This window comes from Ovis aries, chromosome 2 (genome assembly GCF_016772045.2).
Source record: "Ovis aries strain OAR_USU_Benz2616 breed Rambouillet chromosome 2, ARS-UI_Ramb_v3.0, whole genome shotgun sequence".
NCBI classification, from domain to species: domain Eukaryota; kingdom Metazoa; phylum Chordata; class Mammalia; order Artiodactyla; family Bovidae; genus Ovis; species Ovis aries.
In genome coordinates, this window is record NC_056055.1 from 242590014 (window position 1) to 242617215 (window position 27202).

The 27202-nt window shown below is 45.7% G+C and overlaps 1 protein-coding gene and 1 non-coding gene across 5 annotated transcripts in view; one reads left to right on the top strand and one right to left on the bottom strand.

Annotated features, from left to right (window-relative positions):
• The window catches only part of MYOM3 (myomesin 3), a 52372-nt gene extending 50332 nt beyond the window's left edge, over positions 1-2040 (top strand). For all 4 annotated transcript variants that reach the window (XM_027965523.2, XM_027965522.2, XM_027965524.2 and 1 more), the window contains exon 37: positions 545-2040. In XM_027965523.2, the coding sequence (XP_027821324.1) occupies positions 545-805 (261 nt within the window). In that variant the 3' untranslated portion in view covers positions 806-2040. The remainder of the gene's footprint in view (positions 1-544) is intronic.
• Positions 2041-26546: 24506 nt separating this feature from the next.
• LOC114113345 (U6 spliceosomal RNA) lies at positions 26547-26656 on the bottom strand. Its single transcript, XR_003588397.2, has one exon. It is a non-coding gene; the product is annotated as a U6 spliceosomal RNA (small nuclear RNA).
• Between the last annotated feature and the right edge of the window lie 546 nt (positions 26657-27202).

Genomic DNA, 27202 nt, shown 5'->3' on the forward strand with positions numbered 1-27202 from the left:
GAGGGAACAGAGGCCCAGAGAGGTTAAGGGACTTTGGTAAGGTCACACGGCTTAAAGGAACAGAGCTGGGAGTCACACCCAGACAGCCCAGCTCCAGACTCTGGGCATTTGCCCATTACACTACAGTGCTCTGCATGGAGGACTGCTCTCCTGAGAATTTTCAAACTCCATTCTTAAAATCTTTATTTTATCTCAATTCTTAAAAGCAATCTGGGCTTATTTGCCCGGTAAAATGATAATGAAGTGTACAACAGAAAGCAATAAAGCGAAGTCCATGCCACTCTAGGGCAGGTCGCTGCTCAAGTAATAAAGATCTGAAATTCTAGCAAGCATTCCTCTAGAATAAAGTTGAGAATGGAGGATGCGGGGCTGCAGTAAAATGCCTCCCTTTCATGTTATTACTTTATGGGTTACAATAAAGCACACATAATTAACTTGTCACAAGGAGCAACTCGTATGGGAGCTCCCTGGGAATGTGAAGGCAATGCCAAGGGTTAGTCCCAGAGGGTGAGACTGACTGTTCCTTTCCTGTCCTTTCAAACAGACCCTGTGCCTGACCTGCGTCGTCTCAGGAGATCCTGCCCCTGAAATCTATTGGCTGAAGAACGACCAGCCTGTCACCTTCCTGGACCGCTACCACATGGATGTGAAGGGGATGGAGGTCACCATCACCATTGAGAGGGTCAACAGTGAGGACAGCGGGCGCTACGGTGTCTTTGTCAAGAACAAGTACGGGTCTGAGACAGGCCAGGTCACCATCAGCGTGTTCAAGCATGGGGAGGAGGAAAAGGTGCTGCAGATGTGACGGTCGGATTCAAGCACAGCCTGAGGTCTAGTCTGTGTGGACTAGGAGGGTCAACCAGTGGGTCACAGCCTGGCACAGGCCACAGGGATGAGACTGGAGGGGAGGGAAAAGGGCATAACCCAGGGCATGGGAGTGGGTGGAGTGGACACACCCAAGTGGAGAAGCAAAGATGGGGTGCTGGGAGGCCTCCAGGATTGCAGAATCAGGACTGGACTTGGACTGGAGGATTTATGTGCTGGACTGTTTCAACTCTAAACTCTCCGTGAGCCTTGCCTTTTTCATCTATCAAATAGGAATTCCTACTCCTAGGGATTCTTTATGAAAACTCCTTGAAATCATATATCAGTGGTTCTCAATGGGAGGCAATTTTGTCCCCTAGGAAACAGTCGGCAGTCCAAATTTGGGGTTGTCACAACTGGGGGTGTCCACTGGTGTCTAGTAGATAGAAGTCAGGAATGCTGCTAAATATAATAGCTCCCTGCCACGTAGAATTCAACCTTAAATGACAACAGTGCTGAGGCTAATGAGCACAGCCATAAATGGATATATCACAATACGCCTTTTTGAGGATGCTGTATTTTCAATGAAGTTCAGCAAACATTCATTTGAAATGTTGCATATGCCAGGCTTGTGGATGGCACTGGGAGCCCAAAGATACATAACATGTAGGCCCCACCCTCAAGGGCACCTCAGCCCAGAAGAGACAGACCTGGGTGCAGATGACTCCAGGGCAAGTCAGATGATCGGAATTCTAAAAGGTCCAGATAAAGTTCCACTGGTGGTCAGAGGAGGGAGGCAGGTGTTCGTCCCAACTAGGGAAGGTGAGCTTTGAAACACCTTCATGGAACTAGCGGAATGGGTTGTTAGGTCCTAAAAAATGAGTGGGATTTGGTGATGGTCATGGGAGGAGATTTCGGGAGCAGGGGCTGGTGAGAGCAAAGGTGAGGCGTGGAGGTGATACCACCTGGGCGGCCTGGGACACCACGTTGCAGAGTTCAGACCTTCAGGACTCCCAGCTCAGGGCCTCTGCCTGGCAGGACGCATACTGGTTGGCCTTGCTTCCCAGACCTCAATACAGAGCTGAGCATTTCACCACCCTCCCATTTCCTTGTTTAAAATCAGATGGGGAGGGAAGGGCATTTATGTTAGAGATGTTTGTTGTAAAATTTTGGATAACCTTGAAAATGATGAAGGAGAAAATAAAACTCATCTACACTCTCAGTACCAGAACATAACACCCACCTCTGATTGCTGAAATGATTTCCGAATTTAAAGATAAAATGAATCACTCCTGCATTTACCACCCACATGCGCATCAAGGCATGATGGGAAGCTTATACCTCCAGCAGCAACAGGTGCAGTTCAGGCCAGGTGTTCAGTGATGGCGGTGGGAGGCAAGGAGCTGGGGTCCTGCCGTGCCTGGCTGGGAATCAATATGGAGAATTGAGTGGGTCTTGGAGGCAAACACAGACAGGCTTGAAGCCAAGATCTCTCTGTGTGATCTTGGCCATTTTTTTTCCCCCCTTTCTCTGGGCCTTGATTTTTCATCCATAAAACAAATCTGAAAGATCATTTTTTAAGGCCCTTTCAGCTGACCCTAAGATTTTGATTATTTCCCCAGAACTTGGTTCCCCTTTGCTTTTCTCTTCTTATGACAATGGGATGAAGAAAAAGGTCCTGCCCTCATTCACTCTCCCAGTCTCATACTTGGAATCTCAGAGGAGAGACTCGGCTTCTTTCATTTGTCCGTGAAAAATGTTTCAAATTTCAAAGAAATCGGGATGCACAGTATCCATGCACTTTATTCGTAAAACCAGAGCAGCCTGACATATGCTTACGTAGGTTCTTCATCTTCACACAGAGCACCTCCTCTTCTCCTTCATATGATCATCACCCCAACACAGGGCAGCAGGCAGGCCGACACTCTGATGGAGACAATAAATCTCACAGGCACAGCACTTAGAAGGTTATGAAGCATTCTCGTGTCTCAGTGCTTGTCAGATCCAACGGAACATCATCATCGGCCCCATTTTTACAGACATGACATGACAGTTGAGAACCGAAGTGGTACACGGCAAAGTTAGGACAAGAACCGGACTCCCTGGGTCCTGGTTGGGAGGACATTCTGCTCTGCTACGCGTGCAGAGGGGTACACAGGGTCCAGGGGCTTCCCTTGTGGCTTATGGACTTCCCTGTTAGCTCAGACGGTAAACTGTTTGTCTACAATGTGGGAGACCTGGGTTCGATCCCTGGGTAGGGAAGATTCCCTGGAGAAGGAAACGGCAAACCCACTCCAGTACTCTTGCCTAGACAATCCCATGGACGGAGGAGCGTGGTGCAGGCTACTGTCCATGGGGTCGCAAAGAGTGGCTTAGCTGCTAAAGAATCGCCTGCAATGCAGGAGACCTGGGTTCAGTCCCTGAGCTGGGAAGATCCCCTGGAGAAGGGAAAGGCTACCCACTCCAGTATTCTGGCCTGGAGAATTCCATGGACTGTATAGTCCATGGGATCGCAACGAGTCACACATGACTTTCACCTTAACAAAGTCCAGAGCCCAGAGGTGAACTCTTGCTGTGGTTCTCACTAAACCCCTGAGAATCGCCAAAGTGCTGAGTGAGCAGATCAGTGAACAGGTGTATAAATGGAGGTGGCTTCTTGGCCCCCGTGTCCAAAACGGTAAAAATTTTCTCCACGGGGAAGCAGAAGGCATTGGAAGTGTCCGCAGCAATTTGTCGTGTTCTTGCCAGAGAAGCACCTTCCGGTTGGCCCTGATTAAAACATGGTGTGATCGCCCCCTGTTGGTGGGGAGTAGGTTTTGCAGTCATCAAAAGCAGTGCATCGTTAGACTGGAGATGTTGGGAGCTCCTTGATTTGGTGACAAGCCAGTTTGGGAGCAGGAGTTGGTCCCTGCTGTGCTGCATATGGACAGTTTTTCTTTGTCCAGTCTCCTGGGTTAGGGTTCCCTGCCTCCCGGAGCAATCTTGCTGAAGACCGGGCTCCTCATTGTCCTTAATTGCTCTGCTCTCTTTTCTCTACTCTACCTTCTACAGAAGCCAGGCTCAGCCAGTTTTTCCACTGGGCCCTCACCTAGGAGGACTGTGGACAGGGAAGGTCAAGGGTGGGGCAGTGGGGATGGAGGTCCCTAGGACCTTTCATTGTTCTCTGTCTCAGCTCCTCCCACTTAACCCCAAGTAAACCTCAAGTACCACTCAGGTGGGAGAAATGACCCTACAACCCTGCCCATGCGCGTGCTTAGTCGCTCAGTCGTGTCCGACTCTTGCCACCCCATAGACTGTAGCCCGCCAGGCCCCTCTGTCCATGGGGTTCTCCAGTCAAGAATACCAGAGTGGGTTGCCACTTCCTTCTCCAAGGGATCTTCCCAACCCAGGGATCGAACCCAAGTCTCCTGCATTGCAGTCAGACTCTTTAACCACTGAACTACAAGGTGGGAGAAGGGGCCTTGCTAAAGAATATCGTGATTAAAAAAACAAAAACAAAAAACTTTCTGTCTGGTCTTTGCTCTTGGCTTGGAATATATAGCGCCTAAACCCTTGGGATCTCCAGGGTGGGGTCTCCAGACGGGTCTTCAGACAAAAGAGCGTCTTTTGTATGCTGATGAGATGGTTGGTGACTGGAGGCCCTTAGATAGCATCAGGATGGGAGCTGGTCACCAGAAAGATCGAGGTAGGACTAGAGGGTTGGAACTTTCAACACCTAGCCACCTCCATTGCCCTCTGGGGCTGGGAGAGAGACTAGAGATTGAGTTACTCATCAATGGCCAATGATTTAATGAATCATGCTTAAGTGCTGAAACCTCCATTAAAAATGGCTGAATGACAAGATTGTGGGGGGCTTCTGGGTTTGTGGACAAATGGAGGTGCTGGGAGGGTGGTTGACGTGAGAGGGCATGAGAGCTCCCCAAGCCCCTACCCCCACCCTGGGGACCTCTTCATCTAGGTTGTTCTTTTGTATTCTTTACAATAAACCAGAAACTGTAAGTAAAAGGTTTCCCTGAGTTTTGTGAGCCATTCCTGCAAATTATCCACTGAGAAAGGAGTCATGGGAACCCCTGATTTATAGCCAGTTGGTTAGAAGTCAGGTGACGACCTGGGGCTGGCGTCTGACGTGCAGGCAGCCTTGAGGGATGAAGCCTCTAAGCCTGTGGAGTCTGAATGTACCTCTGTGCGCTCAGTGTCAGAGCTGAATTGAACTGTGGGGCACCCAGCTGGCGTCTGCAGACTTGGAGAACTGGTTGTTGGTGTTGAAAAAACTCACACATTTTGTGTCCGAAGTGTTGTGAGCCAAAGCAACTCAGAGTTATGAGTCGACCACCTCCCCATGGGTTCCTTTCCATCTCCATCTATTCTCTATTTCCTGAGCCCAGGGTAGGTGGTTGGTGGCACTCCATCATTCCACAAACCCAGGCACCCCAGCTTCACCTCCTTCATATTCTGCAGTCTGAACCACTGGCCTTGACTATATTCTCCTCTCCTCAACCTGTCCCCGATAGTCTCCACTCCTGCCGCCAGCCTGGGTTACTTCCAGCATCCCGCTTTCTGGACCCCTCTGATTCTTCCATAGCTACGATGCTCCACTGGCTCATCCTGGGAAGCGTCTCAGTTGGGTTCTGCCTGATCCCTGGTACCCTCGTAACCGAGCAAAACCCTATGGTGCCTTCCCAAGACAGATCTCTCGCCCATATCCTCTGCATTAGCTCCTCTCTGAAGTACCTAGATAATAGTATCTGATGCCTATTTCCTGAGTTTTTCAGATACTAAAACCACAATCAAATGGGGAAAATTTGACTACTTGATGATCATGAGTACATAGCTCACAGACCCTCTAGTGCCTTGAGCACTAGATTGAGCACCTTCAACCAATCAGAGAATTGTGCAGGAGTGCACCCCACACCCTGGGATGCCCCTCCCACACTTCGCCTTTAAAAAAGGTTTGCTGAAACCCTTCTGGGGGTTCAGGGTTTTAGAGCACGAGCCACCCGTCTTCCTTTACAATAAATGCTGCGTTTTCCTTCATCATATTCTTCTGTCGATAGATTGGATCTACTGCTCCCTGGCGAGGGGACTCAAGCTTGGTTTGGTAACACCTTTGGGCCTTACAAATTTGGGAACTTTTGTCTCTTATCTGTGTGTGTTAAGTCGCTTAGTCGTGTCCAACTCTTTGCGACCTGATGGACTGCAGCTCGCCTGGCTCCTCTGTCCATGCAATTCTTCAGGCAAGAATATTGGAGTGGATTGCCATTCCCTTCTCTAGGGGATCTTCCAAACCCAGGGGTCGAACCCCAGTCTCCAGCATTGCAGGCAGATTCTTTAGCAACTGAGCCACCAGGAAAGCCCATCTGGCAAAGCCTACCAGCCGACACACAGTCCCAGCACTCTCCAGGAACCCTCCACTGATCTCCAGGAACCCTCCACTGACCTCCAGGCCTGCTGGGCTTCCAGGGAGCCAGGCCGGACACAGGCTGAAGGAAGGCCCACCAGCCAGTGGGTTCCCCCCTGATCACCCCAGCAGCCCCCACCCCCACACCCATGATGCCACCTTTCACACACCAACCCCAGGCACTGATCCTTGGCCTGAAGCACTGAGAGCTGTAAACAGGAAGCGCATGAGACGCAAGAACCCTGCTGGGAAAAATGCCTGGCCTGTGTAATAATTAACCTCTCCCCACTGGGCCTCAGCCACCGCTCATCAGATGCTTTCAATACCTTAAAACTTCCAAAGCACTTCAAGCAACTTGGGTGATATTTGCACGCCAAAAATAGTTTCAGAAGCCACACTCCCCAGATGTCTCTAGCTAGAGGAAGCCAGATAGTTTATTTTGAGCATTTGAGAAAAGTTTCGATTCTGAGGCGGGAGGCGTTTCAGCCAAGAAGGGCCCTGGCTTGAGAGCAAAACAAATTGCACAGCCTGCAAGGAATGTGCCCCTCCTCTCCAGGGCCTCCCAGAAGCCCTTGCACCCCCAGGCTGACTTTTTCTAGCGCAGCTTCCTGTCCTAGCAGTTCTAAAGAAAGAGAAACACGGGGCCACACAAGAGCCTTTTCATTCCAATTATAGACATGTTGGTGGTGAAAGGAGCCTTTGGGTTTGCTTTAAAATACTCCAGCTTAAAAAAAAAAAAAAAAAAACTTCAGAGGAAGAGGAATAAAGGGAAATAAAAGAAAAAGTAAAACACTGATAATTCTTGAAATGTGTAGTGGGTACATGGGTACCATGCTCTCTACTTTTGCACTTATTTAGAATTTTTTTCATAATAAAAAAAACGTTAAAGTTTCCACAAGAAACAAACCCTTGGCCATCTTTTCATCTGGAGTCATCTGAGGCGTTTATCCAGCAATGGGACACAAGGTGTCTAATTGTCAAGGACCTTAGACACAGGTGAGTGAGCACAGCTGTTGGTCTCTGGCAAGCAATTTATACAGCCTGCTCTTTTTCAATCTCACAAATTAAAATTAATGGCAATGTAGGTGTCCTGGACTGTGAAGAAAGCTGAGCACCGAAGAACTGATGCTTTTGAACTGTGGTGTTGGAGAAGACTCTTGAGAGTCCCTTGGACTGCAAGGAGATCCAACCCATCCATCCTAAAGGAGATCAGTCCTGGGTGTTCTTTGGAAGGAATGATGCTAAAGCTGAAACTCCAGTACTTCGGCCACCTCATGCGAAGAGTTGACTCATTGGAAAAGACTCTGATGCTGGGAGGGATTGGGGGCAGGAGGAGAAGGGGACGACAGAGGATGAGATGGCTGGATGGCATCACCGACTCAATGAACGTGAGTCTGAGTGAACTCCGGGAGTTGGTGATGGACAAGGAGGCCTGGCATGCTGCGATTCATGGGGTCGCAAACAGTCGGACACAATTAAGCGACTGAACTGAACTGACTGAGGTGTCCTGAAAGAAATAATGATCAAGTCATGACTATAGGGTTTTTTGTTTTTTTTTTAATTGCACGTCCCAGTGATCCCATTGACTCTGCATTCATTCCGCACAAGCTTGGCTGAGTTTACCATGTGGCAAGAATATACAGAACTAAAGCTTGGTGCTTATAATCTGAGATCCAGTTCTGCTTTACTTGATGTGTGTGGCTTAATTAAGTCATTTAAAGTTTCTGTATCTCGTCTGTAAAGGAAAGCTGCTGTGAGAATTAAATGAGGGGATGCGTGCTGAGTAACTGGAGTGGAGCCTAAGAGGACCGAAATAAATGGCATATTTCCCCACCCACCCACTCCCTGCAGTCACAGTCGCTGGGGAAGATAGAGGGGCTGATCCAGCTCCCACAGAATTCAATGGTTCCTTCTGCACTATTTTGACTGATGACAGTACGGACACTTCCAGAGACAAGAGCCCACAACCTCACAGGGAATTTTTAAAGTAGCATCTGTTGTACCCTTCCAATGATAGGAATGATAAATGGTTGTTGTAGAAAAATTGGACAAGACAGAAAGGAACCAAGAAGAAAAGCAAAAATATCCATAAGCGCAATAGACTTGTGGTTGCCGGTGGAGGTGGGGAGAGGGCAGGATTGGGAGTTTGAGACTAGCAGACGCAAACTATTACAGAGGATGGATTAACACCAAGGTCCTCCTGTATAGCACAGGGAACTATGTTAGATATCCTGTGATGAAACATATGGAAAAGAATATGAAAAAGAAAATATATTTGCATAACTGAATCGCTTTGCTATAGAGCAGAAATTAACACAACATTGAAAGTCAACTATATTCAAAAAATTTTTTTGAATAAATCCACCAACCAGAAATAAGTACAATGGAATAGCTGTTTAATAGCTATCCTAACAGATATTGCCACCTCCACCTCCACCTCTTCTCCATTGCCACCTCCCCTCTAGAGACTGGGAAGTGAACTATTCCCTTTCACCAGGCTCCTTTGTAGCTGGGAGCAGCCATGGGACCCAGTTCTGGTCAAAGAGACCTAAAGAGAAATCTGCTGGGGCCCTTTGGTAGGGTCTTCATGTTCCTGATAAAGGAGACAGACGCTGCAGACACCAGACTATTGCCCTTCCTCCTTCCTGCCTCAGATGCGGACATGATGCCTGGAGCTGGGACAGCCATTTGGTGACCATAAAGAAAGGAGGATTGCAGAGTCGCCAGCCCAACGTCACCAAGCTGCTGATGCCAGATCCTCAGATCCCCAGAAAACTTTATAAGTGAAAAGGCACCATAACTCAAGGTTTCCAATCCTTTGAGCTAAACTTCACATACAACTTGTTAATATGTTTTTGATATATTTCTTACCAGTCTTAACAGAATTGAGAAATCTTACACATAATTTTACATTCTCTGTTTTTTCCTATGACATGAAATTGTAAAATTTTTCTCACATCACCCGAAAAATTCCAAAACCTCATGTTAATATTTGTCTGTCATGTAACTATATATCATTTCCATGTTGCCAGAAATAGTTTTCAATTTTTTGCTAATAAATAAGCCTGAGATGAATATCCTTATGTATAAATCTTTGCCTGCATCTCTGAAAAATTCTCTACGATTCTAGAAAAGGAACTACTGAGTCAAAGTACATGAATTACTAGGTCGAAAGCAGACTAGCTGCATGGCAGGAGTGGAAGCCAGCAGCCAACTGATGGTGCCCTGGGCTTCCCCGCAGGGACACAAATCAGAAGCTGGTCAATCACCCAGTGCACATTTATGGAGTAGCTATTTCACTCCAGGCTTTCTCCTAGACACTGGTGATACTGGAGGTGGCAATATCTGTTAGGATAGCTATTAAACAGCTATTCCATTGTACTTATTTCTGGTTGGTGGATTTATTCTTATTTATTTATAGTTGACTTTCAATGTTGTGTTAATTTCTGCTCTGTAGCAAAGCGATTCAGTTATGCAAATATATTTTCTTTTTCATATTCTTTTCCATATGTTTCATCACAGGATATCTAACATAGTTCCCTGTGCTATACAGGAGGACCTTGGTGTTAATCCATCCACAGTAATAGTTTGCGTCTGCTAGTCCCAAACTCCCAATCCTTCCCTCTCCCCACCTCCACGGGCAACCACAAGTCTATTGCTCTTATGGATATTTTTGCTTTTCTTCTTGGTTCCTTTCTGTCTGACAAAGGATTACTGAAACAGACGTGGATCTTGCCCGCATGGGAAATACCATTTCTCAGATGGCTGCCCAGAAGGACGGTGACTGGTTTTTCTGGAACCATGGCCAACTAATGAATGGAGAGGCTCACCATAAAGCTAAAAGGCAAAAACCAACTGAGAAAAATATTTGGGATCTATATAGAAAATATAAGGCTCATGCTTAACATATAATTACTGTCCAAATATTTCATGACTGGTATGCAATCATCAAAAATAATGAAAAATATTTAAACGTGTGAAGAGATGTTCAGGATAGATGTTAAAAATCAAAAGGCAGATTTCAAACAGTATATTCAATGTGAACATATTTAATGAAAATTAAAATTGTATATATTTTAGAAGACTAGAAGAATAAACATCAAAATATTAACAGTGAATTCTCTAGTGGTGGGATTATCATTGATATTTATTTTCTTATCTACATTTTCAAAATCTCTGTTATAAACTTGCATTATATTTTAAACAAGAGAGAGAAACAAAACTTTTTAGTGTTTTTAAAGCTACCGCAGGACTTCCCTGGTCTGGGAAGCTCCATGTGCCAAGCAGTGTGGTGCAAAAAACGAAACAGATATGCACCCCATCTCTGCCAAACTAGCCTCTCCATAGTCTCTGCACTCCTGGTTCCACGATCCTGTTTTTTTCACTCTCACACCATCACCCATCAGCGCTTGCACCCTCACTTCACAATCATTTGAGACATAAGCCTAACCAATGGCTTTTAAATTTCAGATACTGAATTTCACCATTTTGGAATTATCATCTGGTTCTTTCTTTATTTATTTATTAGAGTTTTTATTTCTCTATCAAGAGTTTCCTGTCTTTCATTATGAGCCTACTTTCCTTTACAGTAAAGAACTAGCTATAACAGTTACTTTAAATTCATTGTCTGATCATCTCAGTGTCAGCCTCTTTTGATCATCTTTTCTCTTGAAAAAAGAATCACGCTTTCCTTTTCTTTGTGTGTCAAATAGCTTTGGAGTTCGCTTTGAGTATTACGTTATGAAGACTCTGGATTGTGTTATATAGCCCCTGCAGAGTGCTGATTTTTGCAGTTATTGTTTTGCCAGGTAATTAACTTGGGTAACTCAAAATAATAAACACGGTCATTGGGCAAGCCGTTCAAGTGTTGGTTCGCTTCTTTTAGCCTTAGATGAAGTTTTGTCCTACGAATGTATGAGTTAGAGGTTGGCCAGAGATTGGTACAGAGCTTACAAAGAACTCCTCTCTCTGTCTCTCACCTTGCCAGGGTTTCCCCCTCACTTTTCAGTAGCTGTTATTGCCTTCAGCTCTGTCCTCTGGGGTTTCAGGTCAGAAATGCTGCAGGTTTTCTATTGAAATGTTAGATGTAAGACATAGAACATTTGGAAATGTGCCCCTTTAAACAGTGCTGACTGCAGTATGCTACAAGGGATTTAAAAATGAGAAACTCATCCTGGGCCATTCCCTTCTCGCACAGTCAGACACGACTGGTGACTAACACTTTCACTTTACTTTCATGCTTCGTGAGCACTCTGACCCTCTGCTGGCTACACCCTTTTCCATGGGCCAAGGAGTCTTTGGAGCCAAGGGAACGTGGTTGCACAGAGCCCGTGACATCTCCCCTTGCCAAACTGTGCATACAGTACCCAGAACTCAAAATTCTCTGATCAAATGGTTCCGGCTCACTTCCAGGACCACATGGACCGCTTCTGCAGATGTGGAAGACAAAATAAAGGCTCTTCAAACATGCCCATTTAAAATAAATTTTATGGGGAGGGAGATAGGAGGGGGGTTCAGGATGGGGAACACATGTACACCCATGGCTGATTCATGTCAATGTGTGGCAAAAACCACTACAATATTGTAAAGTAATTAGCCTCCAATTAAAATTAATTAATTAATTAAATATAAATAAATAAAATAAATTTTAATTTATTAAATTAAAAGCTGGACAAGAAAGACATAGTCCAAATGTAAAGAAACAGATCTAAATTAGAACAGGGGAGCAATACACAGAGCGGGTGGAGATTAGGAATGTGGGGAAGATGGCTCATGTCCCCTTTGAGAACAGTATTGTAGTTAAGCATTTGGACATGGGTGCCAATTAGAGTCTGCATTAAACCCCAGCTCCACCACTTAACCTATCTGTGGTTCAATTTCCTTGTCCATAAGATGGGGATTCTATTGTACTTTCCTCCTTGGATAGCTAGCTGTGATGATTAAATTAATCATTATGTGTAAAGCACTTTGTAATGTGCCCAGCATATGATAATTGCTCAAAAACAGATCCAGTTCAGCTCAGTTGCTCAGTCATGTCCAATCCTTTGTGACCCCATGAATCGCAGCACGCCAGGCCTCCCTGTCCATCACCAACTCCTGGAGTTCACCCAAACTCATGTCCATTGAGTCGGCGATGCCATCCAGCCATCTCATCCTCTGTCGTCTCCTTCTCCTCCTGCCCCCAATCCCTCCCAGGATCAGGGTCTTTTCCAATGAGTCAACTCTTCGCATGAGATGGCCGAAGTATTGGAGTTTCAGCTTCAGCATCATTCCTTCCAAAGAACACCCAGGACTGGTCTCCCTTAGGATGGACTGGTTGAATCTCCTTGCAGTCCAAGGGACTCTCAAGAGTCTTCTCCAACACTACAGTTCAAAAGCATCAGTTCTTCGGCGCTCAGCTTTCTTCACAGTCCAACTCTCACCATACACGACCACTGGAAAAACCATAGCCTTGACTAGACGGACCTTCGTTGGCAAAGTAATGTCCCTGCTTTTTAATATGCTATCTAGGTCGGTCATAACTTTCCTTCCGAGGAGTAAGCGCCTTTTAATTATCAATTTATATTACTCCCAAGGAGAAAATTGAGGGGGAATGATATGGGAAAGACATGATCAAAAAATAAAATATGTCATGATTTTAAACAATTGGTGATGTGTATGAAAGAATTCACTTGAAATTAACCCTGGGGATATTCTTCTTGAGTGACATTGAATTAGCAGAAAAGAAAATGCCATTCTAGCACATTACTTGGCTCTATTTACATAATGATAAATATGTAAACTCTGTGTATTAGAGATCAAAAGATAACTGTGGAAAGCTGATGGAAAAGAAAAGATGTTTATGAAGCTCAAACACATACAGCATATCAAAATGACAACAGGAAGAGGCTGGAGGTTGTATAACCCACAAGGAGAAGTCAGTTGCTGCTGCTAAGTCGCTTCAGTCGTGTCCGACTCTGTGCAACCCCATAGATGGCAGCCCACCAGGCTCCCCCATCCCTGGGATTCTCCAGGCAAGAGCACTGGAGTGGGTTGCCATTTCCTTCTCCAATGCATGAAAGTGAAAAGTGAAAGTGAAGTCACTCAGTCTTGTGCGATTCTTAGTGACCCCGTGGACTGCAGCCTTCCAGGCTCCTCTGTCCATGGGATTTTCCAGGCAAGAGTACTGGAGTGGGCTGCCATTGCCTTCTCCAAGGTGAAGAACTAAAAACAGAACCATTTAAAGTAGCAGATTCCAGATTGCTTTCTGAAGATGAGAAGGCAATTCACAGCCCTTAGTTTACTTGGTATTTCTCCAGTAACAATCTCTGGTCCTGAAGGCAGCTTCGGGGACAGGCTATGTGAGTTCAAATCTCAGCTCACCTATCTTGGCCCAATCACTTAGCCTTTCTAGACTTCGGTTTTTTCTTTTCTTCTTCTTTTAAAATTTGTACTGCAGTAGCTGCTTCACAATGCTGTGTTACTGTCTGCTGCAGAGCACCGTGGCTCAGCTATACGTACACAAATATATCCCCTCTTTTCTGAACTTCCTCCCCGTGTAGGTCACCACAGTGCACCGCGTGGAGCTCCCTGTGCTCTCCAGTAGGTTCTCATATCTACCCTATACACAGTAGCGTATACACGTCAATCCCAACCTCCCACAGAATTCAGTGTTTTCATCTGCCAAGCGGTGACAACAAGCGTGCCTACCTACGCCGGTGATTTTAAGTCTCCCCATTCTCAATGGATTGGTTGGAGCTGGGTTTTGAGGCAATTCAGCTTCCAGCAGAGCTTTTCCTTATTTAACTCTGAATCTGAAATTGAAGTGAATATGTTAACAGAACAGATTACACAACACGCAGCTCACTGGCCCGAGAGCTCAGCTCTCCTTGGCAGCTGGCAGCTGGGGCTGGGCCCCCTGGGCAGAGCGACTGGCGGCTCAGCAAGACTTGCTGCTCCTGACCTTGACCGCATGAGCTGGCTTTCCCAGCTCTGACTCCTGTGACGTCTTTAGTTGCTTCCCTCTTGCTTTGGTACCAATTTCACAGGATATTAAAGTTGCTTAATAAAGTTGTCTTATCCATCTGGCGCTTACCACATGACAATATTTCTAAATCTTTTGTATTCTCAGGAAATAAGAATAATACTTTGAGTACCAGATGCTGCACTAGCAAATCATTTTTACACATGCACACGTATACAATTACACATCATATGCAGTACGTGTGAGGGCATGTGTGCTCAGCCGCTCAAGTCCTGTCCGACTCTTTGTGACCCTATGAACTGTAGCCCACCAGGCTCCTCTGTCCAGAGAATTCTCCAGGCGAGAGTACTGGAAAGCATTGCCATGCCCTCCTCCAGGGGATCTTCTCGACACGGATAAACTCAAGGTCTCCTTCGTCTCCTGCGCCACAGGTGTTTTTACCGCTGAGCCCTAGGTACTTATATATATTTTATTTATGCTGACGACCACACAGCTAGTAGATGGTTGTGTTATCAACCAGGGTTCTTGGCCTCCTTAATCAATAGAAATTGATCAGAGGCCAGACAAGAAATTCAGGCAAGGTTTTGTTGGGGCCCCTGCTACAGCAGGGGGAAGGGGGACAAACAATAGTTTCCCTTGCTTGGTCGCTCCTTAAGGGGAGTGGCGAGCTTGTTCCTTATATGAGAGTGAGGGTAGGGGTATGTCCAGGGGTTGGGCCAGAGGGGTAGCTTAGGTGTTTTGCCCACTGCTTAGCACCCAGCGCTGTACACCGCTGTGTACAGGAGGCATGCACAGTACCTTGCTTTTGCTCTAGGGTTTTCAAAAGTGGCAGTTGGCTTTTTTGGTCTCCTTGTGTCTTTTGTCCAGAATTGGCCCCAACTGCATGGACATGACTGAGCGACTTCACTTTCACTTTCCACTTTCATGCACTGGAGAAGGAAATGGCAACCCACTCCAGTCTTCTTGCCTGGAGAATCCCAGGGACGAGGGGAGTCTGGTGGGCTGCCATCTATGGGGTCGCACAGAGTAGCAGCAGCAGCAGCAGCACATGTGCCAACTCGGCTATTTTTAGCCCCATACCGTTTCTTTGTACTTTGTTGCTCAAGGAGAGGTGTGCTCAGGTGCAAGCTTTGCAGCACTGCACCAAAGGGCCCCAGGCTCCAGCCTGGCTCAACTGAGCTAAGAGTCAAAGCCCAGGCTGCCAGCTCTAAGGCTCTTCTGACTGTGAACCACGATGTCTATATAACACCTTTCACGTTCTTCAAGATATCCCCTGAAAACCTGGCACATACATTATTCAATTCAAATAGCTAGCTGGCCCTGGCCAACACAGCAGCCACTGGCCACGTGTGACCCGTGGACACCTGAAACGTGGCTGGTCCAGACTGAAATGTGCCGAAGTATAAAATATACACCAATTTCTAAGACTTCCCTGGTGGCTCAGACGGTACAGAATCTGCCTGTAATGCAAGAGACCCAGATTCCATCCCTGGGTCGGGAAGATACCCTGGAGAATGGAATGGCAACTCACTCCAGTACTCTTGTCTGGAGAATTCCAAGGAGAGAGGAGCCTGGCGGACGATAGTCCATGGGATCGCAAAGAGTTGGACACAACTGAACAACTAACAGTTTTCTAAGACTTAGTACAATGAGAAAAATATGAAATAGTTCATTAATAATTTTTATATTGACTGCAGATGAAATGATCATATTCCAAATATATTGGCTTAAATAAAACATGTTATTAAAATTAATCTCACTTTTGGTTTCTTTTTGGTTTTTTTCCAATGTGGCTATTAGGAATTTTTTAATTCTGTATATGGCTCATGCTACAGAATTTTATCTATTGGACAGAGCCAAGCTAGACCATTGAATTAACAGAGACATCTGTGAGTCAATAGAAAAAACACTGGCAGAGAGGTTCCCCTGCTGGTCCAGTGGCTAAGACTCTCTGCTCCCAGGGCAGGGGACCTTGGTTCGATCCCTGGTCAGAAAACTAGATCTCACGTGTCAAAACTGAGAGTTCAGATGCCGCATCTAAAGATCTTGCATGCTACAATGAAGACTGAAGATCCCGCGTGCTGCAGCAAACACCCAGCACAGCCAGATAAATAAATAATATTTTTTAAAAAAGAAAAAGCACTGGTGGAGAAGTCAGGAGACCTGAGTTCAAGCCCTAGCTTTGGCATCATCTAGTTGTGTGGCCTTAGGCAAACCTCTCACCCTCTCTGAGCCTCAGTTTCCCCTCTCTAAAATGAGATCCGATTATTTCAGTGCATCCTTCCACCCTGACAGTCCAAGTTCGTACCAGCAACTCTCTCAGCTCTCAGCACTTACTAACGTCTTTTCTCAGCCCAAAGTTCTATCTGCTCTACCTCGATCATAAACTCCTTGAGGACAGAATTTCTCTGTCCCCCAGCTCCAGTCTCACTGCCTCGCAGTAAGCATACGGTAGACACTTGATCATAACCTGTTGGTTTGAAACTTGTTTAAAGTCTATTATTAACAACCCCTGCCTGCTTCTTTTTCCTTCATCTCTCCACTCCCCCTGCCAAACCCAGGATTTCCGCAAAGATTCACATATTACAATTCCAAGGAATGTGAAACAAGAGTGCAGTTTAGCAAAATTTAAGCAACTTGTCACTCAATATGCATGGTGAAGTGTAAAGCTGAAGGGCGGTGTCACCTTCTAGCTCAGGACTTGGGATCCTACCGGGATCATCAGAGGTCACAGAACACAAACAGTGGACGATTTTTTGCTCTATTTTCACCCACGTTGAATAGGCCTCCCAAGTCACACTGTCTGTTATGTCTGTTATGAAACAAATTGCATTAAAATTAAAACCTGAGAACAGGGGCAGGGCCTTGACCATCTTGATATCTGCTACCTTCAGGGCCTTCAGCAAATGGGAAAAATGTAAAAAAAAAAATCTTTGCTGGCAACAAAGAGCTAAATAGAAGCCCCAAAACAAGCATCAACTTTAGGAACTTGGGCTGAGTGAAGTTGTCACGTAGGGCTAATGTAAGCTGAACCGTGATCAGATGCTAGGGCCCCATGCTAGGATATGTGGCATTTAATCTCCTTAACAATGACGTAGGTTACTATAATAATGCCCTGTTCAGTTTACCTTGGAAATTTGTTCATTTCAAAAATGTATTTTAAGCTCGTACTGTGAGTCAGACACTGCTGTAGCATTGGGGCCTACTGTAGCCTAATGAAAGTCTAAACAATCATTTTAATCCCACTGCAAGATATATATCCAAAACAATAGAAAACAAGGACTGAAACAAACTTGTACACTTTATGGCATCAGTATTCACAACCACCAAATGAAGAAGCAAACCGGAGTCTGGATAAGCAAAACGTGTTATATACATTCAATAGAATGCGATTTATCCTTTGAAAAGAATGAAATTCTAACACACACTGCAACCTAAATTAATCTTAAAAGCCACACCCAAAAGGACAAATGTTATACAATTCCACTTAAATGAGGACCGTAGAAATAGGCAAATTCATAGAAACAAAAAGTGGGATAGATGGTTAAGACTAACCATCTGAACCATGGAAGTTCAATAGTTAAGATCCCACACTTCCACTGTAGGGGGCCTGGGTTCAATCCCTGGTTGGGGAACTAAGATTCCCCGAGCCTCACAGAACAGTTTAAAAAAAAAAATAAGTGGGACAGGGGTTACCAGAGCTGCGAGGAGGAGGGATGGGGGGTTATTATTTAATGGGTGTAGAGTTTCTGTTTGGGATGATGAAAAGTTCTAGAAATAGATCGTGGTGATGGTTCTACAGCATTGTGAATGTACAGTCACTGCATCGCGCACTTACAAGTGGTTAAAATGGTAAATTGTATGTTATATATATTTTTACCACAATAAAAAAATCAACTGAAAAAAGCTAACAATTTCACATAGCAGCATGCGAATGGGGTGAGGTGCCGGAGATTAAGGATGAGGATGGAGCTATTTTAGGTGGCATTATCAAGGCAGGTCTCTTTGAGAGGGTGACATTTGAATTGAGACTTGATATGTGAGAGAGGCACAGCCAAGCAGAGAATGTCCCAGTGGGGAGGATGCTGCAGGCAGAGACAACGCCAGGGAGGGGCTCTCTGGCTGTCGAGGGAGCCCAGTGTAGCAGACCTGTTGGGAAATATTCACAATAGCTAAAAACTGTGACAGTTCTGTTGCCCATCACCCATAAGATGGATACCCTAGATGTTACACATTCGCACGACGAAATGCTATACAGGGATGAGTTAGGGCCACACACAATGACAGGGATAAATCTCACAAACATAAAAGAATGTACCTGCGCGCTAAGAGGCTTCAGTCGTGTCCAACTCTTTGCACCCTTATGGAGGGCAGCCTGCCAGGCTCCTCTGTCCATAGGATTCTCCAGGCACGATTACTGGAGTGGGTTGCCATGCCCTCGAGCTCATGTCTCTTTCATCTCCTGCACTGGTGGGTGGGTTCTTTACCATTAGTGCCACCTGGGAAGTCCCAGATAAAAGAATACACCAAGGAATTCCCTGGTGGTCCAGTGGTTAGGACTCAGCACTTTCACTGCCAAGGATGCAGGTTCAGTCCCTGGTTGGAGAACTAAGATCCTGCCACATGTGAAGTCATTCAGTCGTGTCCAACTCTTTGTGACCCTATGCACCATAGCCTGCCAGGCTCCTCCATCCATGGGATTTTCCAGGAAAGAATACTGGAGTGGGCTGCCATTTCCTTCTCCAGGGGGGTTATTCCCGACCCAGTGTTCAAACCCAGGTCTCCCACATTGCAGGGAGACTCTTTACCCTTTGAGCTACCAGGGAATCCCACATGGGTGCAGCTAAACACGCACACGCACACACACACACACACACACACACATCCAGTAAGACTGTATTCATATAGAACTAAAAATAAATATAATTACACTTTGAGGATACATACTGTTGGAAGACAAAGAGGACGCACAGTGCCCACTGAGCTGAGAGTACCTTAAGACTGAAAAATGAGACAGACAGCTCCATATACTCAATGGGTCAGTTTATCATACAACTTGCTCACAGAGTAGGACTGGGCAGATGACAATCTGAAAGCATTCACAATCATGCTCTATAGCAAGGAGGCAAAATTGGGACAATTTTATAGTTAACCTAGGGTGTGGGGAGTATGTGCTTGGAAACACAGAGTGCTTCCCTAAGTCAAGATCTATGGATGGGTAACTAGGCTGGTGAGCACTGGGAATACGTCAGACAAGGTCTAATCATTGGGAACGAACATGGGGGCATGGAGGCCACCTGGACCTAACGATCATGAACAATATCTACCAACTACAGAGTCCTTGACGAAGAAGAGATTTACTACGCAGTACATCCCTAGGTAGGGTCAGTGGAAGAAGGCAAGAACTGAATGGGCCCAAGATGGCATCAGTCATGCTAACAGGCAGGCGTGTGCATATGTAGTGAAACTCTAAAGTAAAGCAAGGGCTTCCCTCACGGCTCAGTGGTGAAGACGTGAGAGTCACTCAGTCATGTCCACTCTTTGCGACCCCATGGACTATATAGTCCACGGAATTCTCCAGGCCAGAATACTGGGGTGGGTAGCCTTTCCCTTCTCCAGGGTATCTTCCCAACCCAGGGATCGAACCCAGGTCTCCCAGGCAGATTCTTCACTGTCTGAACCACAAGGGAAGCCCAAGGATACTGAAGTGGGTAGCCTTTCTCTTCTCCAGAGGATCTTCCCAACCCAGGAATCAAACCAGGGTCTCCTGCATTTCAGGCAGATTCTTTACCAACTGAGCCATGAGGGAAGCCCGTCCACCTGCCAGTGCAGGAGACATAGGTTCAGTCCTGGGTCCAGGAAGATCCCACGTGCCGTGGAGCAACGAAGCCTGTGTGCTCTAGAGCCCTGGAGCTGCAACTATTTAAAGCCGCACACCCTAGAGCCTGTGATCCGCAAAAGAAGCCACCGCAACGAGACGCCCACGTGCTGCAACCGGACCAAAGCCCAAGCGGCAACGAAGATCCAGACAAACATAAAATAACAGAAATTTAAAAGTAAGAATGAAGCAAGGATCAGTTCAGTCGCTCAGTCGTGTCCGACTCCTTGCAGCCCCATGAATCGCAGCATGCCAGGCCTCCTTGTCCATCACCAACTCCCAGAGTTCACTCAGACTCACGTCATTCGAGTCAGTGATGCCATCCAGCCATCTCATCCTCTGTCGTCCCCTTCTCCTCCTGCCCCCAATCCCTCCCAGCATCAGAATCTTTTCCAACGAGTCAACTCTTCATATGAGGTGGCCAAAGTATTGGAGTTTCAGCTTCAGCATCAGTCCTTCCAATGAACACCCAGGGTTGATCTCCTTCAGAATGGACTGGTTGGATCTCCTTGCAGTCCAAGGGACTCTCAAGAGTCTTCCCCAACACCACAGTTCAAAAGCATCAATTCTTTGGCGCTCAGCTTTCTTCACAGACCAACACACACATCCATACATGACCACTGGAAAAACCATAGCCTTGACTAGATGGACCTTAGTCGGCAAAGTAATGTCTCTGCTTTTGATTATGCTATCTAGGTTGCTCATAACTTTCCTTCCAAGGAGTAAGCGTCTTTTAATTCATAGCTGCAATCACCATCTGCAGTGATTTTGGGAGCCCCAAAAATAAAGTCTGACACTGTTTCCCCATCTATTTCCCATGAAGTGATGGGACCGGATGCCATGATCTTCGTTTTCTGAATGTTGAGCTTTAAGCCAACTTTTTCACTCTCCTCTTTCACTTTCATCAAGAGGCTTTTTAGTTCCTCTTCACTTTCTGCCATAAGGGTGGTGTCATCTGCATATCTGAGGTTATTGGTATTTCTCCTGGCAATCTTGATTCCAGCTTGTGCTTCTTCCAGCCCAGCGTTTCTCATGATGTACTCTGCATAGAAGTTAAATAAGCAGGGGGACAATATACAGCCTTGACGGACTCCTTTTCCTATTTGGAACCAGTCTGTTGTTCCATGTCCAGTTCTAACTGTTGCTTCCTGACCTGCATACAGGTTTCTCAAGAGGCAGGTCAGGTGGTCTGGTATTCCCATGTCTTTCAGAATTTTCCACAGTTTATTGTGATCCACATAGTCAAAGGCTTTGGCATTGTCAATAAAGCAGAAATTGATGTTTTTCTGGAACTCTCTTGCTTTTTCAGTGATCCAGAGGATGTTGACAATTTGATCTCTGGTTCCTCTGCCTTTTCTAAAACCAGCTTGAACATCAGGAAGTTCACGGTTCACGAATTGCTGAAGCCTGGCTTGAAGAATTTTGAGCAATACTTTACTAGCATGTGGGATGAGTGCAATTGTGCAGTAGTTTGAGCATTCTTTGGCATTGCCTTTTTTTGAGATTGGAATGGAAACTGACCTTTTCCAGTCCTGTGGCCACTGCTGAGTTTTCCAAATTTGCTGGCATATTGAGTGCAGCACTTTCACAGCATCATCTTTCAGGATTTGAAATAGCTCAACTGGGATTCCATCACCTCCACTAGCTTTGTTCGTAGTGATGCTTTCTAAGGCCCACTTGACTTCACATTCCAGGATGTCTGGCTCTAGGTGAGTGATCACACCATCGTGATTATCTGGGTCGTGAAGATCTTTTTTGTACAGTTCTTCTGTGTATTCTTGCCACCTCTTCTTATGTGGTGCCCCTGAAACTCACTGGGAACCTGCCCTTTCCCTCGAGGTAAAGTGGTTGGGACTCTGCGCTTCCACTAGGGGGCGGTGCGGGGGCTTCGATCCGTGGTGTGAAACTAGGGTCCCACCTGCCCGCGGCAACACACACACACACACACACAAATTAGCACACTGTAAATCAACCATACTTCAATGAAATAAATTGAAAAAAATAAACTTATTGGCATGAGTACCCCTGGTCGTCCCACATACCACTGGTCCCTACACATTGCTGGCCGTCATGCATGACAGGAGCAGCAGCAGGACACAGAAGTCCTGATGGGAAGCCCCCCTCCTCCTGCAGTGTTCCCTGCTCATGCTCCACAGACAAGCCCGAGCATCACGCCGGCTGGCAGAGGGCAAAGAGTTACAGGGTCCAGATTAACTACCACAGAGCAGGGCAGTGAAGGGTGATTTTAATGCTGAGACACGATACATAGTTAACTAACAGCACAAACAATAACCCACACCATCCTTCAGTTCAGTTCAGTCGCTCAGTCATGTCCGACTCTTTGCGACCCCATGAATCGCAGCACGCCAGGCCTCCCTGTCCATCACCACACCATCCTTAGAAAGATCGGAAAAGAAGCTGGTGAAATACCTGTCTCCATGGAGAAGCTTGACCCACAGCAAGTTAAAGACTAGTGCTTTCCATGGGCAGTCCCCAGGAAACTGCCAGGAGTGGGATATCTACAAAGAAATCTGCCCAAGACAGTTTCTTGCCAGAAGTCAGATGACATCAGCAGAAAGAGGCTGGGTTTCAGACCACCAAACACGGAACTGCTTTGATCAAACACGGAGGCATTGTCCACTCCATGGAACTGCAAGTGGGGTCCCCAAAGAAAGGACCTCAAAAAAATTCCACAAAATCACTTTACAGGACAACCATCTTTCAACTTCCACAACTTCAGTAGTAACAATGCCAGATTGCTAGTGAAGCCACCAAAAAGGCTCTCTCCCTCCCCCTGCCCCAGCCCTGTGTGTGCTGTGCTTAGTCACTCAGTTGTGTCCAACTCTGTGTGACCCCATGGACTGTAGCCCACCAGGCTCCTCTGTCCATGGGATCCTCCAGGCAAGAATCCTGGAGTGGGTTGCCATGCCCTCCTCCAGGGGATCTTCCCAACCCAGGGATCGAAGCCAGATCTCCTGCATTGCAGGCGGATTATTCACTGTCTGAGCCACCAGGGAGGCCCTAAAGGGACCCAAAACAGCAGCCGGGGGGGGGGGGGGGGGGAGGCTAAAAACAAGACGCCAACCACACGACCTTCCTGCTCTGCAGGCTTCTGACCCTGGAAAAGGGAAGCATAAAACTGGATGAGACTCTGAAGTTTTTACAGCACATTGGATCAGGATTTTTTAATTACCCTGTCTGCCAAACCTACCAGGTTTTGGGGGGTGGTGTTTTTTTTGTTTTTTGGTTTTTTTTTTTTTTTTGAAAATTTTAAACTTTTATATGCAAAGAGCTAGTATTGTTTCTGCATAACACAGATTCCTGGATGACCCAGTCAAGGAAGTCCACTTAGTCCAACTTAGTTCACCATGAGGCCAGCCTGTAAAGATGGTAAATGGTGAAGCAAGGTCTCCTGGTCCTCTCCTGCATCTCCAAGTGATGTTCCTTTAATTTTCCCAGGCCAGTTTCTATCAGTCACCTTTCACAATTAAATGATGTTTTGTGGGGCTTTTCTCCCCCCTGGGATAATTAAAGCCTTCCTCTACACAAATATTGCTTCTGCCACTGTGGCTAAGAAACTCCTTAATAATATGAGTCCCCACTGGAGATCAATCCTCTCCATGTCAAAGAGGTGTTCATTTCACTTGAAAAATTAGTTTTAAACACCTCAAAATTCCTCCTGATTCAACACACTTTATATTGTCTCTGTGATGCCCAGAGTTTAGAAGCATTTAAACATTTTTTTTTCTAGAAGACAAATTTAGTTAAAATACACGCTGCCACAAGTGTTAAGTGGCCTAAATCTCTCCCCTCTGGCTAATAAAGGGTTCCCAGGTTGCACTCGGAGAAGGCAATGGCACCCCACTCCAGTACTCTTGCCTGGAAAATCCCATGGACATAGGAGCCTGGTGGGCTGCAGTCCATGGGGTCACTAAGAGTCGGACACGACTGAGCGACTTCACTTTCACGCTTCACTTTCATGCATTGGAGGAGGAAATGGCAACCACCCCAGTATGCTTGCCTGGAGAATCCCAGGGACGGGGGAGCCTGGTGGGCTGCCGTCTGTGGGGTCACAGAGTCAGGCACGACTGAAGCGACTTAGCAGAGGCAGCAGGTTGTGCTAGTTGTTAAGAAGCCACCTGCCAATGCAGGAGACATGGGTTAGATTCTTGGATTGGGAAGATCCCCTGAAGAAGGATTCTTGCTTGGAGAATCCCATGGACAGAGGAGCCTGGCAGGCTACAGTCCATAGGGTTGCAAAAAGTCAGACACGACTGGAGCAATTTAGCACGTTGGTTAATAAGCATTGTAGAAATTCCAACAGGTAAACTAATAGGAGCCCATACCATCTTATCAGAAGAACACGTATAAAAAAGAATCCTGCTGCTGCTGCTGCTGCTGCTGCTAAGTCACTTCAGTCGTGTCTGACTCTTAGCGACCCCATGGACTGCAGCCTACCAGGGTCCTCTTTCCATGGGATTTTCCAGGCAAGAGTACTGGAGTGGGTGCCATTGCCTTCTCCAGAAAAAAAAAAAAAAAAAAATCCTGATTTACCCTTATTATTGAAAAAGAGAGAGAGAGAGAAAGAAGAAAACAGGCCCCAAAAGACCTTCAAATGATCTACTCAACCCAGGGATCAAACTCAAGTCTTTTACATCTCCTGCTTTGGCAAGAGGGTTCTTTACCACCAGCGGCCCCTGAGAAACCCATCTACCCCATACAAACACTCAAGAGGACCAGACTTGCCGGGAGCCAGCGTGAGGAATCCCACCCATGGCAAATCATGAGGAAGGAAGCCCGACAAAACGCAAAGGCGTGATCTGGCTTCAGGGGTTCCCCCTGAGTTTTCCTGAACATCTACCCCCAAAAACCAGAGTCGGTTTAAATAAAACCTGATTTTATTGTACTGTGCTTTTCCAGTCTTCTGACACTCTCTGGAAAACGTTAACTTAGGGCTTCAGTCTTCCACATTTGAAAGGAATGTTTCAGCTCAAACCCCTCTGATGGCTCTCTAATTTGCCATCTTTTACAACTACGCATGTGATTATTTACAGACCCCCATCTGTGAGAGGCATGGAAAGCCTTTCAAAGAGTTAAAAGTTATTAGAGTAGCGCTGCTGTAAGATTTCACTGTTTAGCCAATGCTCGTTGCTAAGTTCCCATATCTCTTATCCGCTGTACACCTGGGAGCACATTGGTTAACATAGTTAGAATGTAAGAAAAAACAAGTGTAGCCTTGAAACTGACCGCATCAGACTTTTGAGCTAATTGGTTCTTTCTTTGTTGTAACTTACTGCACCTCTGCTTCCTGAAAATGTAACTTTGATACTTTCTGAGGCTGACATAGATTAGAAATACAAAGAAAAAACACTTCAAGGGAAAATAAGTCTTCTGGTTGAACAGCCTTTACCAAAGTGGGGTCTTAAAATGTTTCACAGGACTCCAAGGCCAGAAGATAATGTACACAACATCATTTGTGGGAAAGGTACAAAAGTCCTTTTAAAAAATAAAGTTATTGGGGCCTCGCTCACCGAAGCAGCTTGGTCTCCCCGTGTCTTCTTTAATTTCTGGCTGAATTCCCATCTGGGGCGTGGAGGCTCGCCGTGTCTACTTACTTGCCCTGGCTTTTAAGACCCACGCGAAAGGGAGCCCAAGGCAGGGCACCCTCCACTATTCAAACAGGTGCCAGTGGCCTAACGTAGATGGTGCAAACCTCTTGCCTCGAGGTTTTATTAGTTCTCCACGTAAACCAAGTTATTCAGCCTCTTTTCTCCACTAATTTTCCTACTACACTATTCTTTCCTAATCTAATCTTATATGTCTAATTAAATAAATCTCTCCTTGCCAACTCCATCCACCCTTCGAATTCCCTGGATCCACTGGGGCTGGACCCCGGCATAGACTCTTTTCTTAAAGCATTTATAGTAGGCATAACAACGCTAGTAATAAAAAGAGTGAACCAAACCTGTGCGCAACATCACGATGAGTTAAACTTCACATACACACATTAACAAAGTAACCAAAATTACTCTATAATCCCATTTTCTTCACAGGAAGCCAGAACTTAAAGAAGCAACTCTGTGGCCTGTGCTGCTATTAGGTATTAATAACATATTTTCACTCTATACTGTCCTTGAGGCCTGTGACAATGTTTACAACTCTAAAAATAGACAATAAGATCTTTTAAAGAGTTTTCAGAGATCCAAATTAAAAATCTAAAGCTATCTAAATGATGACTGATGAACTAAAATTCTAGTATTTAAAAAAAAAAGTTACTTTATAAACAGTGAACTTCTGAGTCACTGGTGTCTCAAGATACCTTTGCGGGGTTTTTTGTTTTGCTTAGTTTTGCTTTGCTTGTTCTGGGCTTGAAGAACAAATATTCATTTCCTGCAGAAATGGAGACTGGGAAGATCAAGATGCCTGCAGATAAGAATCTGCTTCCTGATCCCTAGAGGTTTATCTCCTGCTGTGTCCTTGCACAATGGAAACTGAGGGAGCTCAGTATCATGGAACACTTCTTGAATTTTCTTCTCATCCTTGGACAGAGGCCATGCTAATCTTCTCGGTATTGTTCCGATTTTAGTTCTATGGGTGCTGCTGAAGTGAGCGCTTGGATCCTAATCACTCAGTGGTTCTCTGATCAAATGGAAAACCACCACAGTAATTTCATTTGGACAAGTGGCCACTGTGACTTCATTTGTCTTGTTGCTTCTCGCTGGAGAGATTGTTGTCTATTCCTGTCTCCATGACTCAGAATCCTCTACCAGCGATCTTGCCCTGACCATAAAACACTAGTTTCTTTAAAATTAAAAAAAAAAAAAACAAAAACAAAACAAAACAGTGCAAGGCTATTAGTTGGTCCAGAATGAGTTTGTCTCCAAACATGTTTTGTTAAATACATTGATTTCCTGAGCCAACCACTGACCACGGGAATATGCCTCTGTCCCTGTCATTAGTAGTTTTATCCTGCTTTTTCTGTCTCCCAATCCAGGGATGTCCTCAAAACTTCGCTAGGTGAACCTTAAGTCAAAACACTCAAGTTTTAGGAACTGCATCTATCTCAAAAAAAAAGAAAATGCCATTCTAATTTATTTAAACCTCATTTTACAGTTAATCTTGGCTCAGAATGACAAAAACTAAAATGGAAAAGTCAGCC